This window comes from Perna viridis, chromosome 5 (genome assembly GCF_037379345.1).
Source record: "Perna viridis isolate PV_CMFRI_1.1 ecotype Kerala chromosome 5, ASM3737934v1, whole genome shotgun sequence".
In the NCBI taxonomy this organism is placed as follows: domain Eukaryota; kingdom Metazoa; phylum Mollusca; class Bivalvia; order Mytilida; family Mytilidae; genus Perna; species Perna viridis.
Window position 1 is genome coordinate 22,009,734 of NC_142449.1, and position 21,764 is coordinate 22,031,497.

Here is a 21,764-nt window from a genome sequence, read left to right on the forward strand (position 1 = left end):
TGTCCCATTTTCTTTAAAATATCAGATTCTAAATTAAACATTTTCGGCAATTTACTGAAAAAAAAACTTAACAAAGAATAATGAAGGGAACCAGGATTCAATTCGAGCGTTAACCCGTGGAATATATTCCAAGGATAAAGGCTAGACACACAACTAAGAACATGAAATACAAAAATAACACGTACAAAGAAACAAATGAGCAACCCAGACTCCACCAAAATCTGGGACCTGAAGTTATAGTTGATACAAACCTGCAGATATTGATTTAGTTCCTTGTGTCCAGCTGACAATACTGATGTAATCATTAACAAAGAATGGGTTGATGTTACATTTAAAGATCGCAGTTCCTCCTTTCATCGCCCATACGTCATTAAGTTGAAGATTATAAGATTTATAATCATCAATTAAAACTGAAATGAACACATGTCTACATTTATCTATCGCTTGCATAACGCACATATTATTTATATGCGAGGGAGAGGGGCTTGGGTCTTACAACTTTTTACATATAGTGTTACAACATATAGCTCTATAATCCACTTTGGAGAGTTATTTTTTTACCATGCATTCACTTATATTTTGATATTTGAAAATTGATATTAACATTCTATACTTATTGTTTAAACTTGAATTCAGTTGCATGCATGATAATGTCAGCCCTTTATTTAGATATTAAAGAGCATTTATTTTAAGTAAATAATCACATGATATATAATTTAATAATACTTCTATAGATTTATCTATTTCATTCGTTTGATTTAGGTGTTCGTTTTGTTTTCCAACAGTTAATATGTTGTCTTAAATGGAATATCTTAAGATAAATGTTTATTATACGAAGTAGGAGGAATCTTACAAAAGTATCTAATAGTTAGAATAATATAAATAAAATTGAATGAAAGGGCTTATTGATATTTTTTTCATAGTTTTCCTTTCCTCGTTTGTCTACCCCGGACTTGACTTTTTATGAGCAACTCGGCGGGTGTTTCTAGAAAAGCAGAGGACGCTTACCCTACCGGTGCACCTGGTCCATGCTCCCAGTTTTTAGTGGAGTCCGAGTTGCTCATTTACTTTTGTTACTTTGTATGTATGATTTTAGTTACTTTATGTTCTTTGTTGTGTGTGTCTGTTTTCCATGTCTGGTCTTTGGCCCTGGATTCCATTCTTTTGATTACCGCTATAACCTTGGTTCCCTTGATTACTCTTTTAAACTATCATTTTTGAGAAGACATAACAAAGATTTCATTATCATTAAGTTGGTTTATTTAGAAGAACAGTCAACGACAAGAAGTTTGACTTTGTAATTTTTTAATATTCGTGAATGGTTTAGGAAATAATACAAATAAATGACGTTCTCCATTAACTTAATATTTATGTTATATAAAATTCTCTATGTCTTTTTCATGTTGTTGTATAACATTAGGTAAATCACAGATAATAGACAAGAATAAAAAGGTGGGCTTTATTTTAATCTGTGTATATTTTTGGAATAAATATTTGACTCTGTGTTTGTCTGAGTCTCCCTTTTGTTTTACTTGTTACATGAACCTACTTACATATCTAATCTTGCTTTGCTCTTTACAAATAAGTTATGTTCATGCATTACATTCCTTGGTGCCTTGCCATTACAATCTAGATTGTTACTAATACGTAACCAGTTAGTATTCTAGAAAGTTTTTTGTAATAGTTTGATTACCAATCTGAAGCCATAGTGACAACTTCCGACACAAACTTTGCATTTGATCAAGTTTGATTCACACGAAGGAATTAATTGGTGATAAAATTATGTAAATATGCATTTGATGTCAAAAACATAATAAAGTCATCGAATTAGACACCTAAAAATAAGGGGGAAAATAGTGTACAATCAATATTGCTTAATGAATGCGTTTTGAGAGCAATATATCTGTGATGAAAAGAAATAGGACTCGAAAATTGAAATTACGAATTCTAACGGTTTCCGTTGAAACACGTGTATTCTATGGAGCACAACATGTCATAAATGTAAAAACATGGTTAATCCATTAAGCTGCTGTAGATTTAGACATAGAGTAATGTAAGGCATTGTAAATGACACCATTAGCGAATATTAACATGAAATACTTCATTGATGATTAACTAACTATAATAAAGTTCTTTCATTCTCGAAGATTGTTTTTTACGGATGAATGCAAAGATTAAGAATTGGAGAAATTTGAATTTTCTTAGCGTTTTTTATCAGTAGCACCGGATGAAGAAATAAATCTAAATTAGTCTTTACAAGCTTGTTTGTTTAGAAAAAAACGGTTGTTCAAAGAACAAAAACGTGTTTTATAAGAAAGTTCGTTCGAAACAGGAAATATGATTGTATACAAAAAGCATCAAGCAAAATGTAAACTCGAGTCACGGATCGCCAAAGGAAAAAGTGTGGGAATTTTCAATCACAAGGATAATGCAGATATTGTGCAAAAAGAAAGTTTGCAGAATATATGCTCCGAGGACAAAACAATTGTGGCTTTGAAAATAATAGAAAATTCATTTTTTTTCCCTGAGCATGTTGTTAATAAATGGTGAGAATCCAAACTCTGCCTACCTGATTTAACCTGCATTGGCCGGCTGATGATTGTACCAGCTTCGTTCGTTGCCCTACATCGATAAGTTTGGGTATGGATATCGGTTTGAAATTGGTCATCTTCAAATGATAGAAATTCAAGGGTGTTGTTGGCGTGGATTTTCAGTAATCCAGGTATTTCATCAACTACTAAACCTTCTCCTTTTATCCATTCTAAAACAGGGGCAGACAACCCGAAAGCAGTGCATGGTACAAAGGCTCCTTTTGTATTTGCAAATACCAGAGAACTAGGAGGTTCCGAGAGAAAAACCGGTCCTTGAAGTCTTGCATCTGGAGTTTGGGTAGTCCATCCTGAAATATGATATATAGGTTTATCATTTTTAAAATTTGTTTTGATTTAGGGAATTTATTTTCGTTTGCGATTTAAATTGGGCACCGAAAGCTTGTTAAATTTGAAATTCTTCTCTGTGTTAGCCTTAGCTAGTTTAGACAAGACGTCTATATTTCACAAACAACAACAGTGTAAACATAATATTTTGAAATAAATCTACAGCTGTAAAGATTCAGATGTCAAGTCCAAAATTCATGTATCGTTGTACCTTGATATATTCTGCATGCATGACAAGCTGGCACTATTTTGCTTGTTGCTTGCATAAATTATCATTTTCACAAATAAAGATAACTTTAGATAATTTATAGTCTACCTAATTACCAACCACAAAAGTCATAAAATATCAAATTTTAATTAAAATTTGTTACACATTAGTTGGACCTATATCTTACTAGATATATTGGTTACAGAATATGAACATTTCGGAACAAAAACATGTCACCCGCAGCTGCATGAAAACAAATGTATGTTATTGTAAATTTACTAAGCGTATAAAACTGTAACTCCATAGCAGTTAGCAAAATTTCAGTGACGGTGATATATTAAATGAATTCATGAAATGTTGACAAAAACATTGTGATAAGTAATGATCTCGATTTTGACTTTCATAAACGTTGTCCAATTGAATTGGTGGCAATTTAGCCAACACTTTTATTCTTTTGCAAAGCGTTCAATTCTTACTATACAATTTGAGTGTATATATTTTTTTTTTTGGGGGGGGGGATAAGAGAGATTAACTAATAATCAAATATTTTTGATAATTATAATACATTGATCAAACATTTCCATCTGCATATTATTCGTAAGCAGTCATAGTCTTATTATGCATTACTTTGCACTGGCTGGATTACACTGAGCAAGAAATAATTCAACATGGAAAGATTTTTTTTTACCTATATTGACTGTTGCATGTTGTTAGCATTAAAATATAATGAAACTTGTCATCATAGAAGTCGTATTGATGTATTCGTGACAGCTGTTTTAAATGTACGCTATTAAAACTTCATATCAGTCATCGTCATGTACATCTATATTGAATTGGAATACAAACATCATTATTTGAGTAGAAAACATATTTGTAGTGTCCAATTTGAAAAAAAACTATATGATAGGACAAATGAAAAAAATGTCAGATTCTATAGTTTTAGTTTTATAAATTTTTATAATTAAATTTATATAAATAAATGATTTTATAGTTTATATTAATTTTATTGGAGAAGATTGTGAATAATATCAAGGATGGATTGCTGAATCTAATGAGTAGAAAGAGAAATGTTATTTCCATTCGTCTTTACAAAGCGATATGAGAAGCATTTGGAGATAATCCTCGAATGGCATGAACATATCATCACAAGAATCTACATTGTCTTTTGCATTAAATGTGTCTTAATTTACAAGTAAAAACTTGTAAAAAATACCATACCTGTTAACTTCAAGGAAATTGAATATAGCAATCGATTTGTTGTTGTTGAAAAGTTATATTGTCCATAATTGATTAAATCAATTTGGTAATTACTAGAATTTCCTATAAAATGATAACGGATAATTAATTTAATTCATTTTGCGAAATGGGAAAGATGTTTATACATTCTGACTGTCTTTAACAATGACAACGCTTATTAATGAAACGCTCTATGTGTAATCAAATCTGATATTCTCATGACTAATTTTCTGAAACCTACAGATGAATACCACTTAAAAGCATAAGGCTTTGTATCTACTAATGTACTATGGCAGTTGATAAAGCAGTGTGTTCATAACACAGAACTATGTTTTAAGCTTTCTAATCTCATGAGAACTTTGTGTAAGAAACTTATACTCTATCTTTTATAACTCCACATTGTGTATATGTTTTACTATTTGTGTGTGCAACTATCTTCCTGTGCTAAATATATAGTAAATTTATTGTTAGAAAGGACCTTCAATTAGAGATCGTTATGGACTTTTGAACAGATAAACTCTTAGAATAGCATCGATCACAGACAAAGATTAAATCTCAAACGCTATAGAAGAGAACATCTATAATATTAATGCACTCGCTAATACTAGAAAAAGGCACATCGGAAAATTCACACTGACAACACAACAGCCATACTTCTTTGTACTAGTTATTGATGGAAGGATACACTCGTAACGGTTGTTACAAGTCATCAATATGTTATCGTTTGATGACAGGTTGAAGATTAAAAGTAATTATCATAATAGTTTCCTAAGTGAAAAAGAACAAAATATTGGATACTTTTTTTCGAATTTGAAAAGGAATAATTTGTTAGGTTGGTAAAAAGTTGTACAAAATTTAAAGAAAGTTAAAATTAACCTACTGCATTTCGTAGATCGCTTTAAAAGTTTTGGCTTGCTACAGTTACTTTTCAATTTTTAGAGTCTCTGCTTTTACTTTTTCACACCAATTCGTAATTTTATCATCGGTTCACCAGTAAACTCCCTTGGGCATGAAGATTTCACTCGTAAAACATGTCTGTGGTAGGCAAATGTAATCATTTGATCCGATATAATATGTCACAGTTTGATTAACGATCCATAAAGTTATGAGTTCATAGCATAGACACATTTCTCCATACAAGAAGGTTATACCCTTTAATTAAATATCTAAATATGATTTTACGATAGAAAAAAGGGTTTTCCATCAAATTAGAAAATGTATTATTATTTTGACAAATATTGAAATGTGTTATAAAAAGTAAGCATCTTATAATATTTAATTTTCAATGATAAAGATAAGTTTCCCCTATCCCCTCTTAATAAAAATGTTTATAGGACATGTATACAACATTAAAAGAAAAAAATGTTTGCCTTAACCATTGTTCATTAAATCAAAGTAACAATTTAAAGGGTTTTTTCTTTTTTGCAAATAAGAGCATAAGAAAAGAAAGAAAAGTGAGCATAGAATATCTTGGTATGAGGAACGTTAAAGCGTATTGACAGTTCGGATATCACTACAAGTCCATGGTTTTTGACTATTCAATGTAGTCTACTGTTTCCCTTTTTATTAATCCCTGATATTCTTATACATAGACTAAGTGATACTGATACAAAAAGTTTGCTTCTCTTTGCTTTTGTACATACAGTGATAGTAGGCTATCGACACTTTCAATCATTCTAATGAAAAAAAAACTCAAAAGAAAAAGACTATATTACGGATATAGTATTGAGATATTTCAATATATTGTATATATTTCGTCTTTTGTACAGTACATGGAAATTTTTAAGTATATGATCAGTATTTTTTTGTTGTATTTAATAACGACTGGGTCGATGCCACTGCTGATGGACCTAAGGTTCCCGAGGGTATTTACCAACCCAGTTGTTTGACCCAGATTGATATAATATTTTATATATCATATTTATCCAAATTTGCAGTATGTCAAATTAACTTCAAAATACCCTAATCACAAAGGCTTCATTCAGAGGGTGCTTATCTGCCGGTGCACCTGGTCCATGCTCCCAGTTTTTAATGGAGTCCGAGTTGCTCATTTGCTTTTGTTACTTTGTATGTATGATTTTAGTTACTTTATTTATTTTATGTTCTTTATTGTGTATGTCTATGTTCCATGTCTGGTCTTTTCCCCTGGATTGCATTCTTTTGATTAACGCTATAACCTTGCTTCCCTTGATAACTCTTTGTGTTGTTACAGGGTGGAACTTCTCAGTTTGGCTTCATGTTCGATAGTTTTGGTTTTAAGTACTTCTTATATAAAATTATATAATTAAGTTCAAATCTACTTTATTTTGTTTTTTATGCTACTGATGAGATGTTACTCCTTGAAACATGTGTACAGCATAACGGAATTTGTTATATATATGATTGTTTTTTTTTTGTATTTGTTTTGTATTTAGGAAACAAAAATCAAACCTAATAGCTTTGAAGTATATTGAATGTACGTGGTACTCCTCTTTGACAATAATAGATTTATTGCTACATGGCACAATAAAAATAGTTCTTTGTATAAAGCTTGTCAATCCATTTTAGCTGCATCGCCTTGAGTCAATTTTCTGTTAGACTAGACTCTTTACAGCATTATCGTTAAATCATATAGCAGCTTAATCGGCATATTTGTCAAAGGTTTATAAAACATGAGAGATGAAGAATTGAAGCTAACAAAAGAAATCTTTATTATTATAGCAACTAGGTAATTAAAAAAACTCGGCTGTCTGTTCCATATCTTTTAAAATAATCTCGAATCATGACAATCGAGATTTATATAAAACCCAAACGGTCTCTCGAAAGAACATAGGAAGGTGGGATACCATACTATGAAAAGCTAAATCAGTATAACACCAACTGAATAGGAGTGTCTCCCTGAAAAGAACATAGGAAGATGGGATACCTTACTATGATATACCTAATCAGCATAACACCAGGGAGTGTTTCCATATAAAGAACTCAAAATAGTTACATGAAATTGCACAAAATATGATTTGTTGACGGTGTTTAGATCTTCAGGAACTATTCATCATGCAGGTTATAATTTGTCTACAAATGAAAAGGGCTAAAAAGAATATGAGGATTCCAAATAAAATTTATCACTTAACAGACATTAAATCTATGATGGAAATATTTAGTAGAAATACAAATATCTAATTGATCTTGGCTGTTATCGAAAAATTACAGATGGCAGTTGATTTTCAGTTGATCATTATAAGCTTATTTTAAAACGGTGTTTTGTAGTATTGTGTTCAGGTTGTATCACTGTAATTGTTGCAAAATGATCAATTCCAAAATAATATGCTGGTTTTTTTTAAGTTCATTGCCCTACAACACCATTCTCAAAATCCCCTTACTGCTGCATTATTTGATATATATCAAAGTTAATGTCACCGATTTAGGAATAAATTTTAAAATGCTGTGCTCGATAAAATATTTATCTTTAATCTTGAAATTAAAGGCAGTTTTTCAATAACTACGACATTACTTATCCATACAGAGCAGAAAATGTAATCAAATATGGTACAACCTCTGAACCAGATGTTAATGTGTGCATTTTATAAGGTAATAAATATATGGTTCAATACAGTTGCTAAGCAGGTCATACCCTTGTTAACAGATTTCTGTCTGGTTTAATTTGTTCAATTTATTAACTATTGATTAATTAGTTTTAGGACAAACTGACTACAACAGTAGTTAATGATTAAATAAAAACATATTTCATACGTAATGATTGATCAAATTTAAGTCCTTTACGGATTCTAAAAAAAGGAACAGTAGAGAACTTAGAAGTAGAAAAAAAAGGAAGTCAAACGCATACATTTGTTCATTTCAGGCAGTATTTTATACCCACGGTTGCAAGTAAACAGTGAAATTAGTGTCCTTCCTTTCTTACTTCCTTCCGTACATTATACCTTCATTCCTCCCGTAACGCAGAGGGGCAACCATTTCTTATCCATTATTCTTCCTACACCAATGAATGGAATTTGATGAACCTTTCACATAATCTTTATTGCATATTACCATTGTGCACCCTCTTTTTTTATCTTGATTTAATCAATTTGGATATATTCAAATGAAGGAGTCAAGATATAAACGAGCATTTTCAAAGCTTTTTTTAATAAATTCTGTTTTTATTATGTTGGTTTGTTCTTGATTCCATTTCCTTTTATCCGCCTTTGTACTTTAACTTATGAGTTGGATTATTCGTCTCCATATCGTTTACTCTGATTTTACTTAAATCTTATCCTCAGATCCAATATTCTTCCTAATATTTTAATTGCATTCACGCGCTATTCGACCTTTAGAAATACATTTAGAGTTTGATTAATACAGAAATATTACTAACGTTTTAATAGGGTCTTAAAAATGTTGAAATCATCGACAACAGGCTAATGTGTAGATGTACTGGTCTGCTATTACTTTTTATTCTTATCTTGTTTTGTATTGGTGTCACATTAATGACCCGTGGTAGATAACACAATCTGCATATTTATGGATATATTATGGAAGCCCTATAATAACACTCAACAAGCAAATATCCAGAACGAAAACAATATGTAACAATGAAATCAACCAGTGTCTAAAGAAATTAAGCGATTCCGTATATACTTCTTTCTACTCGAAAGGGAACCAAGGTTGTAGCGGTAATCAAAAGAATTGAATCCAGGGACAAAGTCTAGACATGGAAAACCGACATACACAACAAAGAACATAAAGTAATTAAAATCATACATACAAAGTAACAAAAGCAAATGAGCAACTCGGACTCTAAAAACTGGAAGCATGGACCAGGTGCACCAGTAGGGTAAGCGTCCTATGCTTTTCTAGAAACATCCGAAATATATAAAAATATCTTCTTACGGTTAATAACACCACAGCTTTTAAATTTTAGCACCATAATGTGTTCTTATTTATTTAACATTTCAATTGATTTCAAAATATTGATGTGCTCAAATAAGATATTACTTTAATCAGATTTGAATACTCCATTCTTGGTAAATTTATGTGTGTTAAAGCAAAGCACCCAGGAAAAAAAATTAGCTGGAATAAATGAGTTACTGATTTCACATAGTATATGTTTATCTGTATCACCGACATTCCATAGTCTAGGTACAATAAATTAATAGAAGTGCTATATTCGAATTAAGTGGACCTACAGTGATGTCCATTTATTAATAAAGAAATAAGGATTAGTTGTGTTTCTGATGTTTTACGGATATTTTACATATGTTTTAGGAAGTTCGATTATAAAGTTCAATTAAACCAGGCAGGATCAACAATTTAAAATTTGAGTGTAGAAGTGTCAACTCTATATTTTTTATTATAAATTAATGTACTTAATTTAGATAATTAAAACATGAGCTCGTGGTATGTATCACGAATCGTCCTATTGTGAATCACACCTAAGGCTTGTTCACTGCTACAATTAGATTCCTTTTTAAGCATGATCGCGTATCAACAAGAGTTATACATTATAATGCTTTCTTTTATAAAAATAATTCCGAATATAAGATTACCCTATGGAGTCTATTTTCAAGAAAGGGCCACATGTACTGTATGATATAGTTCAATACAATATGTTGCGTTTTTTGAAGATTTAGTAAGGTGATATTTAGGTGCCTTAGGTGGGATGCGGTACTTATTATTAAGTAGTAATCTTTATATATATATATAAAAAAAAACAGACAGAAGGTGATTCATTCATGTCAAATATCAACCGAACTCACTTTTATTATTTTTTTATTGAAGAAACAGTTACTGATCATATTACCAGTTATTCATTTCGATGTTGTGCTTTTTAGATAAAAAAAAATATATAGGTTGTGCAGGACACTTTGTAAGACTTATCGTTCTTGATTTGGTTTGATTTGGTTAATTTTAGTGGGAAAAGAACGAATACTTTCCTCATAAATGCAAGTCTGAGTACAAAAAGGATTATCGTTATGACAAAATATAGCAAGCATTGTTTGTTTGGTTTTCTGCACCATGAATCACCTTACCATTGGCAGTATCTAATTTTATATGGATTGGTACCTATACTCGGCGTCACATAAATAACATACTGTTAAAATTTGAATAAAAATATTTTCTACGACTTTATTGACACCAACCGTCGTTTAAATTGTCTTAAATGACTTGCTCATTCGTTTAGCCAAACAGCTTCTCAAAAACAAGTCGCTTATTAGCTTAAATCATGCGTAACAAATCCTTACGGGAAAATCCCATACTAATATCCGCCATGTTGGTTTCTACGGGACGATTTGTTTACAAACGAAGTGCGTAAGTTCCCGTCGAACTCCGGTGACAATCGTCTGCTTGATCAACTTCTCGGTATTATACGTTGTTCGCGTAAAATAAATCCGAGATATCCGAAATAACGCCGAATTGCATTCTGGGTTCTTCGGTTTTTGGACAAACCATTTAAACGTACACAACATCTCCTAGCAACCCGATCACTGTAAACATGGCCGACTTTTTACAATGTAAATATTGCCACCTAGAATTAAAATCTGACCGGAATTTAACGATTCAATGTTTAGGGAGAAGCCGTTTGGCTAAACGAATGAGCAAGTCATTTAAGACAATTTAAACGACGGTAGGTGTCAATAAAGTCGTAGAAAATATTTTTATTCAAATTTTAACAGTATGTTATTTATGTGACGCCGACTATAATATGTTAACATATTTATCCAATTACAAGGTGCTTATAAACAGTGTTTGACAATATTTCGAATTAAAACAATGGAATAAAACTTTAATTCAAGATTGTAAATAAAATCAGAATTATAACCAATCGACCCATATACAATCACATGCAAATTGTTGGCCTCTTAACCACCACTTATAACATAACTAAATGAAAGCATTTTGAAAAAAAATGATGCAGGATTCTTAAAATGATAAACTTAATTTACCTTAGCCAAGTTTCTATAACGCTCAATATTAGTGTAAATGTACAATTCCCATTTCTAACGAATTATTTTAACAATTTACTTTTTAACATGCTGACTCCTTTCTACATTCAAAATTCATTGATAATCAATAACCATTCGAAAGATAACAAGTAAACTCTAAGTTGGTTAAAAATTGGCTTCGTTTTTAGAATTCTTTTACAAGTATAATGATTAACTACAGTAGAACCTATACCAAATGGTATAACACTACTCACATCAGCCATGTTTATTTACTAAGTAAAGCTTGCTTAAAGTAAAAAGGATAACTAACAAGTTGTGAGTAGTAAGTAATATTGTTGAGCGGTTGACATTGGTATTTCGGACAAGAAACATGGCCTAGATGGAGAATAAGTGTTTTCAATATATAGCACAATGAATAATCGAACGGTGCTATGAGATCAGTTTCATTACTCAGCATACTCATGTGCAAGCCAACAATAAACTTATTGTTCAACGATAAACACCGGGTTGTTCCGAAATATCCTGACACTTACTGATGGTATACTTGAATATTTTATTATATCCGATGAGGATTCAAGTTTGAAAACCCTAGACAAAAAGTGTGAATAATCCAACATATATGTTCAATAGAGAATACAGATAAAATTGATTGTAATCGATTTGCGAAAAGTATTAAAGTATAGGTCTTAGCTTCAACAACAATGTTCCAAAAACCAGCACATCTAGCTTTAAACTAATTTAAACTATAATCTTTTGGTATGTGATGTATCAGCTATCTAAGTTTTTTCGATTGGCATCTTAACTGTAGATACATATGTAAAAAATAGTAAATGAAACTAGTATGATAAATTACTGTCTATAAACAATGATTTTATTTTTCACACAGCTATTTTCATCAATTTATTAATAAGGTATTTTAGTTAGATTGAATGTTTTTTTGAGTGGGGTAATAATCAATGCTGATCACAACGTTCCATTGCCTGAGTATCGTACAATATTTAGGAGTTTCAATACAAAATCTTTTAAATAGAATATGCTCAATTTTTAACAGTATAATAGTACCTCATTATGTAATTTAAAATCGTACATAGTTGTTTGCGCTCTAAAAAGCTTCTTATTATTTTCTATTTAAACACAATTTAACGATGCCTTTTAAGTCAAAAGTTGATTTATGTGTAAAATATCAACATGTGCGTAATGTAATACATATGAACAGTCGCACAAAAACGTAATCGGATGCGGGTATTATTCAATTCAAATAGATGATAGAAATATTAAAAAACTACACATATATTCATCCAATGGTTCATTTTAGGGATGAAGTCATCGCTTTATTTTTTTTCCTCCAAATTGTAGTGAACTAAATGAATGGAGGTGGGAAGACTACACATGTATACATTTTCGTAATAGAAATTTGACTTTTCATTTATTATTCAAAAGCTAAACAAATATATATAGTTTAAACACCTTTATATATGGGTTTATACTTTCATAAAAATGTCCTGCTGATAATATTCAGTCATATTTCAACTCTACCCCTTATTCACCCCTTGGTCTATTGGAGAAACTCAGTCCCTTTGAAAATTCTATTGTTGAAGATATAATACAACCAAATTTCTACAAATCGATGCGTTTTTTTTAATATTTAAAGCACCATCTTACTTAACACATTTTGTATGTAGTCTTATGTTGTCTTCTTTTGAGAAAATTATAGCTATATCCATGTTAATCTGAACATATATAACATGTCATTGGTAATAAAGTAACTTATTTAGATGCACCATCTTACACATCTTAGACCGTGCACTTGCTGTGACTATAATTGATTTTATCATGGACAATTTAATGCATATGTGGGTTGTCGACAATTTAATATTTAGCGTAAGAAATGCCATATCTTTTTAAATGGTGTACTTATTTTAGATTTTGATAAGTTTGTTGTTGTTAATGATTTGGTTTTTATAGGTTAAAGTTATATTTATGCATTCTAGTAAAATCAAATGATGCCCTTATTCTATAGCACTTTCAAACGAAATAAATATTTTTCTTGATCTGCATTTTAAAAAAAATTAATAAGTTTGCAAATAATTATTGAATTTTTCAACCTCAAAACCCAGGCATAAATCCAAAGGATGCCTAGCGAATGTCTATCGTTACTTATTTCGATCATGTCGATCAATACAAAATCAAACTTCTATGATATAGTCTTCAGCCTTTAGATCTTTTTGAAATGCTTAAATAATAATGTTCACCATGGAAACTCGTGTTTTTATTTGAATTACACCTAAAATATGTAATGTAAGCTTATACAAACCATAATTACCTCTCAAATCTCGAATTCTTGTTAGATTATGATTATCTATAATTGTAAATGGTGGATTTTTATCATCTGTAGGCTTATTTTTTTTTCTTAAGGAATTTTGTTTTTACTGGAAGAAAAATATTTGGGAATACATTTGTTTTTTTTATTATAATTCCCTATATAAGGATCTGATGCTCTATTGTATGAATGAATTTATTGGTTTTTAATGTTAATGCTTTCTTTTCTATCCTTTGAATGACATATTTTAATAGCTTTCATCATTTTTGCATTTGTGTTCAATTTGCTAACTATATAGGATCTCGTGAAAAAAAAGGTATTCTATAATTCAAATATACAATAAAATAAAAATGAATGACAAAAAGATATACAGAAGATGGTAAACACTATCTAATGGTTTATATTGGAGGTTATTTTATGTCAATTAACCTTGCAAGCATGGCTATTCAACTGATCTGAATGAACGAAATGGGATGCTTTTGTCACTTGTGTTTGAAAGCATAAAGATGTATGATAGGTTATTTTTTTTATATTAAAATACCATTTGAGAGGCTCATTTCATTGCTATCCATTTTTTAAATCATAAATTTATGCAATAACAGGACATGATTTGTGTTACTCTTACTGATCAAAAGATCATTTCTTATATCATTAAAAACTTTGTATTGAAAATATTTCCTGCAAAAAAATGGCAAAGAAATAATTAATACAAATTTTTGCATGAATTGGTTTTCTTTTGAAATCACCGTTTACTGACTATGTTTATGCGGTATTATTCTCTCTATTATATAATGTTTTCCGTGATTATAAATATGGTCAAATGATTACCAGTATAATGAAGAGTTATCTAAAGTTAAATCTACATGTATAACAGATTGTTAACTTGAATGGAACTTGAATGGTCAATAATACCATTTAGCAAGCAGCTACTATTTGATTATTTAGCTTCGACATTTAAGGTTAATATTATTTTAAGGGAGTGTAAGTTTGCAGCATTGTGTCCATCAAAAGTGAATTGTAATAGCTTTACAGGCTTTGCAAAAAACATCATTTTTTATGGTAATTTCCGAAACTTTTTTTATAAGTCTACATAAATGATTCAATCTACAACTAGCGGTCAAAATTACACGGTTCTTACAACAAAAACATATAAAGCATCATAAAAAATTAACGCTAATTGAAATTGATTCGATCAGAAATTCCTTACCTGTGATCATATGATTTCTGGTTAATAATATCAAAAGTGTCAAGATTAAAAACATTCTCAGGAGCAATAATCCAATTGTAGCATGGCCTTCATTCTTCCATTCCTATGCTGCAGTTCGCAATTGTGTAAATCCATTAAAGTTCACAGTAAAGGAAGAAAACGTTCATATTTAGTATCCCTATTCCGGAATGATATGCAAATTAGAGGTAATCCAGTAATCCATATACTACAAAGATTTACAACTCATACCAAAAATAATTTTCATTCAAAGTTTCCTTTCAAAATATAACCCCTTTATTAAATTTCAAATTCTTACGTTGATTCACTTTGTCGTCTGCTCTTTTCAAATGAATCGTCCAGGTGACGCAGATTTTATCCATCCGATGAAAATACTGTCGGTACCACGTGCGGATATAATCAATACGTCAGTTAGAGAAATATCGAATGCAAGTCCAACCTCTAAACACGGTAATGAATAGAAGATATTTCTTAATTTAATCCAAACAAGATATCAGATTGGAAAACACTGATGAATAAGTTTTAAACTTCGCTGATGTAACAGTTTAAAACAAGTGTCCATTTCTTTTTAACTAATCTACATTAATGTTTAATGTTTATGTTTAACTAATGTGATGTTAATCAGTGATTTGACTGATGCACCTTATAGATAGTTTCACTAAATCAGATTATACAGTCAGTATACCCCCCGCAGATAAAGTCAAACTTTCATCTATGTTCACCTAAATAACGGAATAAAATTGAAATGTAAGAAAGCTCGATAACCTAACACTCCTAACAGGGAGTGTCAATAAGAGTTAACGACTGTAAAGTGGAATTATTTTTCATAGTCACGAATGTTCTTTTCTTGTTGAGAAGTACATAGTGTGGATGGCTATATTTCACCTACATCGCCCTTCTTCTATAGTTTGTGAAAAGCTGCATATTTAAATATGATTTCATAGATTGCTATATTACGTCTTTACATGCCTAATGAACTTCAGAAAAAGAGAAATCAAGGGAACCAAGAGTCGAGCAAAAATCAAAAATCACAATCGAAGAACAGAAAACAAGACAAGGAAAATAAACACACACCACAAAGAACATGAAATAACAAAGACAATACGCACAGCACACACAAAGAAACAAAATGAGGAACTCAGACCCCGCAAAAAAACTGGAAGCATGGACCTGGTGCACCGGTAGGGCAAGAGTCCTTTGTTTTTTAAATACCCGCCTAGTTGCTAATAAATGTCCGGGGTATACGGAGATATAGCAAACTCATCAATATACTCTTTTCAGATAATTATCCTCTTGAATTGTATTGAATGATACTTTTTATAGTTTATTATTTCATTATTTGTTTTACTTAACATCCTCCATATTCCATATTTTGAAATAAAAAAACCCCTAAACTTTTACAGTTTAAAGAATGAGAGTGTGTTTTAAGTCAAGATTGCAGTTAACAGACGCGCGGATTGAATGTGTTTCTCTTCAGTTCTCTGATATTAAATTTAGAGCTTTAAAATTTAAAAAGTAAAGTTCCTTTTGAATCATTGTAAAATATTCGTTAATTATTTTAATGCTGTCATTGTACTGTTGATGTATATCAATTTCTTACATAATGAAAATGCACTTAACAATTTCTTCTCGTACATACATTGTACTTGTATTGAACATGTGTAATGTAAAATGAATGCGTGTTTGTCATCGTAATATATACACCATTATTCATAAAATCTGTTACAAGTACACATTTACATTATTTTTTTTATCAATCGCATGATGATAGTAGCCTTATTTTTTTCCTGTTGACTCATTCTACGAAAACGAAACGTACAACTTCAAGAGTATAGCTTACACTATCGGTAGTGAGAATGACCGTATTTTTATGGAATTATCTTCCCATTTATAAAGATGAAGCAAAGCGTTGGCTTTCCCTTGATCTATATCCCAAATAGTACAAGATTTGACAAAAATACTCAGTAATTTTAAAATAGATCAAATCTAACTTGCTCGAAGGCGTGTTTACACTTATTGGAGACTTTTTGGTGATCTCTAACATACTATTTCGTATTTATATTATACGCATGTGCGTTTTTTAATAGTGTTTCACCATATCCGTTCCTTATTCTATATCCATCTTCCAGATGTGAGATATAGGCTTTTATTTTTTCAAACCCTCTTTTACTTATACTAATATGCATTCAATAAGTTTCAATGGACCATAAAAACTTTTGGTGTTACAATAGTTTACAAGAGTAATATGTTAGAAAGAGTAATCAAGGGACCAAAATTCTAGCGGAAATCAAAAGAACGTAATCCAGGAACAATGACCAGACATGGAAAACAGACACACACAAAACCTAAAATAACCAAAATAATACATACATAGTAACAAAAATATATGACCAACTCAGACTGCCTAAAAACTGGGACCATGGACCATGTGCACCAGTAGGATGAGCGTCATCTGCTCTTCTAGAAACACCAGCCGAGTTCTCATAAAAAGTCAAGTCCAGGGTAGACGAAAAAGGAAAGGGAAACTATGACACGTTAAACAAATCAGTTTTCATAACCTTGTTTCAGAAGCCTAATTGTAAGGAGTCTAGCGCGATACAAAACATCTGCGTAGTTACGGCAAGCTCTGGCATAACGTATGAGTTGCGATATGAAAACTCCATACGAAAGTACTGAAGGGATGTTGTCACAGATGAAAGGAATGTTGACTGTAAAGAATGAAAAGTCATCGCGTTTGTCGTATAGTTTTGTAAAATATTTTTCCTTTACCATCGATCACTAAGTGTAGGTCAAGATATGAGGCTGATTTCACAGTATCTGTAGTATCCTTTATCTCATGTTATTTGGGATAGATGCGATGTATCCCCGAAACTATTATTGTTTAAAGATAATACGTCATCTATATAGCGGAAACTTAAAATTGAAGGACTTAGCTAAACGATGTTCCTTCTTTTAAATCAGATCAGCTATAACGTCAGTCTCATAAGAATGAAGGAAAAGGTCAGGCAAGTAGAGGAGCCTACCGTTTGTTGAAAAAAAAACGTCCGCCACACTGGACAAATATGTTGTCGATGAAAAATTCCAGCATTTTAAAAACATTTTTTTTTGGAATATTTGGAAGATGATTTGGAATTATTTTTTGCAAAGTATGAGAAATCTCTACAAAGAACTACATATGTATATCTAGGTACAAAGTCTTCTTTTAGTAACTACGATGAATAATGATTTTAAGTCGGGATTTTAACTGAGTATGCGGAATATAAGTATAATGAAAAATCATGCTATTGTATTCTGATAATTATCTTGAATTGAGGGTTTCCAGAAGATTTTTTGAATTTTTCAGGATCCACATTGAATTAATACCACTACGGGAGTAACTAGTGTCGTGGTAGGACTCGAGACCCTTTTCGACAGCTGTTAAAGTTTTGAAAGAGGTTTAGTGGTACCATCAGATCCAGCTATGTAGCGTTGATCGTATAGATTCTTGTTGATTTTAGGAATCCAGTACATAGACAGTAGATCGCAATCATCTTCTTTAGTCGAGAGACCAAAAAGAGAATCGCATAAATTTATGGTTTTCCACTATTTCTTCTTTGGAAAGTGTGTTAGCAGTATAGGTCCTATTACTGCTATTATGTTTTACATCTACCTCTGATAATAAACATAGGATGTAATACGTTTTGCAAACAAAAACAATTATTGTTTTGGGCTTTGACTGTTATACTTTTGAATTAGTGAAGTAACGTAAATTGTAAAAACAATTCACTGAAAATATCTCTGGAAAATAGTTACAATATCTTTTTCTCAAAGAAATATTTCAAAGAAATTCGAAGAAAATATTGCATGTCTATGATCCGTAAAATAAATGAAGAACTGACTTCATCGTTGAGTTAAGACTGACCTATACTGTTAGTGTTATCCAAATACATGTATATTATGACCAATATCAAACACTTCAATATTATACGATTATATATGGATTTCAGTAACAAACCCTGAATCAGTCGGTTCAATGATTGATTGATGGATTGATTAATTGATTAATTCATTTGATTGAGGTTTTTTAAGCTCACAGAAAACTGTTGACTATTGGGATTATCATATGCTGGTTTTTTTTACTATACATGTACTTATAACGTATTTTTAACAACAGCAACTACATTGGGAAAGACATGTCAACTCCAATCGGATATTTTTTTTACTCTGGTCCAACAGTTATTCCAGCAAACAACATGCAGGTCATGTTCCTTTTGAATGACAAAACAACGGTCAGAATATGACGTAGAAATATATTGGATGACAAGGAATAAAGAATATTTTGGTATAAAAGGAGATAAAGAAAAAAATCTTGAAGGAAAGAAATCAGCGAGTTCTCTGAAACAAAATTTTTAAAAAAATTGTTCAGTGACAAAACAAAAAAAAACAAAGTTAGAAATACCGAAAACAAGTAAAATCGTTAAAATTTAGGATTCATTAACAGAAAGTAGGTATAAAGCCTATTGCCAATTTCTATAGCAGACAGCAATTAATATTCTTCTTGGTAAACCAACTTCCACTTTAAAAGGTGTCCCATTACTACCATACATATGAACTAATCATTTTAATCTCTCCGTATTTTATATGCCTAATAGTATAGATCAATTTTATATTTGATTCAACAGCTTTTTGAACCTGAATAATGCACAATCACTGTTTATTGTTCGTGTGGTTTAATAAATGATGGATATGTTGAATATCAAACTTCATACGACATGGGCTAATTTAAATGCGTTTAAGGTCTAAGGGCTTTGAAAAGAACAATCAATCGAAACCGTCAATAAAACTTTATTAAACATCCATGACGTTATAGTAGATATCTTGCTTTTATATTCACTTTTCAATTGATCAATTTATGGCTGATTTGAACCATCGCTATTATCTTATTTAATAAAAACTTTTACTTAATGTTGAATAGCAAAATATAAGAAATGCTTTGTGCTAATGAGATCCAAGAGTAGCAAAAAATACATCTTAATGAGTATTGATTACAATTTATGTTTTTTTCATATAATTCCAATATCAATAATTATTGTTTTTGGATGCATTTTTCTACTTTTGCTAAAAAAAATTCTGCCCAAGCATAACTATCAAAATAATGCAAGAATATTCTTATTGGCGTGTTATGGAGGCGTGTTTATGATTTAATTGAGATCAATAATATTTAGAATTCGAATCATAATCGAGATAGGTCCAACTGTTTCTACTAAATGGAATTCGATCAATCCTGATGATTAAACTGCTTGAGATACTCATCGTTATAACTCAGACCTATATGAGAGAAGGCATTGGTGTTTTTCCCACATGAAAATATTTTGTCACCTGCTGTTTCAGTAAAGCGAATTTGATTTTTATGGCACACGACAGGAACAAGTGAAACGGTACTTTCAAAAGCAACATGTGACAAAATTCGTGTATGCAAACATAACACAATTTACGAATTGTGTCACGTTAGCGTGGCACGTGTCATTAATCACTGGAGCGTAGAACGAAATTGTGGTACCTGCTTAACCGGGCTGCTAAAGCATCATAAATTGAACCATATTTGTATGAAAATTTCTCATAATAGTAAAACTCACATATAATTATTTTCTAATGAAAAGATCGACATGAAATGCGATATTGGGTTTGTATTATCGTGTTGAACAATCTTAAAGGTGGTAAAGGTGTCAATATATACAGATTTGACATCTATAAACAAATACGTGACCAACGTTTATCTCTCATTTTACCAACGAACATTTCAAATACTGAGATTTAAATGCTAACCGGTCCGACAAAACAACAAAGAGAATATTCACAAACAATTAACTCTACACATTATCTTATGAATGAATGTAATTATATGTAAACAAAACAGTCACCTCAGATATAGATCCAATGTGTGTTTAGTGATTGTTGTGGAGGATGAATTTATTTGTTTGTATGTTTATTTGAGAAAGATATAGGATTGTTTCTTTGAAAAATTAGGCCATGATTGTTTTTTAGAAGATACCCAATACGAGTAGTTGAAACATGTAAATACAAACTCTCCTTCAGTAATGAGTGGTTCAATTTCTTTCTCCACTCGAGATGGTAAAATTAAAACTTTAAACATGTGAGCTTTAGCCATAGAGAGTGAAGAAATAATTTAAATCAAGGAAAACGCTGAAGAAGAATGGGTTTCTTCCACTATGGCGGGAAAACTCTCGCAGAAATTTAATCACCACCCGATGGTCAAAAAGTCACGCACATTTTTAATCACCGGCTTAAAATGGGAGAAAAGAATTTTTGCCTAACTAATCATGGAAATTGAAAAAGAAGTACTTAACCTATTATTGGAAATTATTTTTGGATTTACATTACATTTGTCACGAAAGTGGATAAATGAAACAAAGTTGAAGGCTCTTTGACAATTATATATGGTGCACTGAGATTTATTACATGTATATCATAATAAAATGATAAATGAGAATACAAAAATTTAGATCTTCTTGTAAGTAATGCATTTTTTTAAATAATTATTTACTCAATTTAGTATTCTTATCTGAAAGAAACTTGTAAAACTTTATTTAGTTTTTATATTATTTTTTCTCAAAAAAGATAATGAAACGATAGATGTTTTATGAGCAATTTCAATTAATCATTACATATCTGGCCACTCTCAATTTTCTATTTGTTCCATCAAATGTTTATCTACATATGAGGTATGAATCCACGCAAGTTATATGCAGCGGCAGATGTTCGTTTCCTCTCTGACTAACCGCTAACAACTCTCTGACATGAAACAAATCAAACGTCGTTCTACCATCGGATAACGTCGCGTTAAATCATTCACTTTTTTCCGAGTTTGTAAGATTCCTGCATTTTCTGGGAGGGCTGACTGCAGCGTTTAGAATGACTT

The 21,764-nt window shown here is 30.9% G+C and overlaps 1 protein-coding gene across 2 annotated transcripts in view; it reads right to left on the bottom strand.

The window, feature by feature from the left end:
- The window catches only part of LOC148616513 (cell adhesion molecule Dscam1-like), a 42,546-nt gene extending 26,987 nt beyond the window's left edge, over window positions 1–15,559 (bottom strand). For both annotated transcript variants that reach the window (XM_088583619.1, XM_088583618.1), the window contains exons 1-3: window positions 14,828–15,559; window positions 2,570–2,899; window positions 252–410 (exon numbers count right to left, since the gene is read on the bottom strand). In XM_088583619.1, coding sequence (XP_088439745.1) covers window positions 252–410; window positions 2,570–2,899; window positions 14,828–14,882 — 544 coding nt within the window. In that variant the 5' untranslated portion in view covers window positions 14,883–15,559. The remainder of the gene's footprint in view (window positions 1–251; window positions 411–2,569; window positions 2,900–14,827) is intronic.
- Window positions 15,560–21,764: the final 6,205 nt, after the last annotated feature.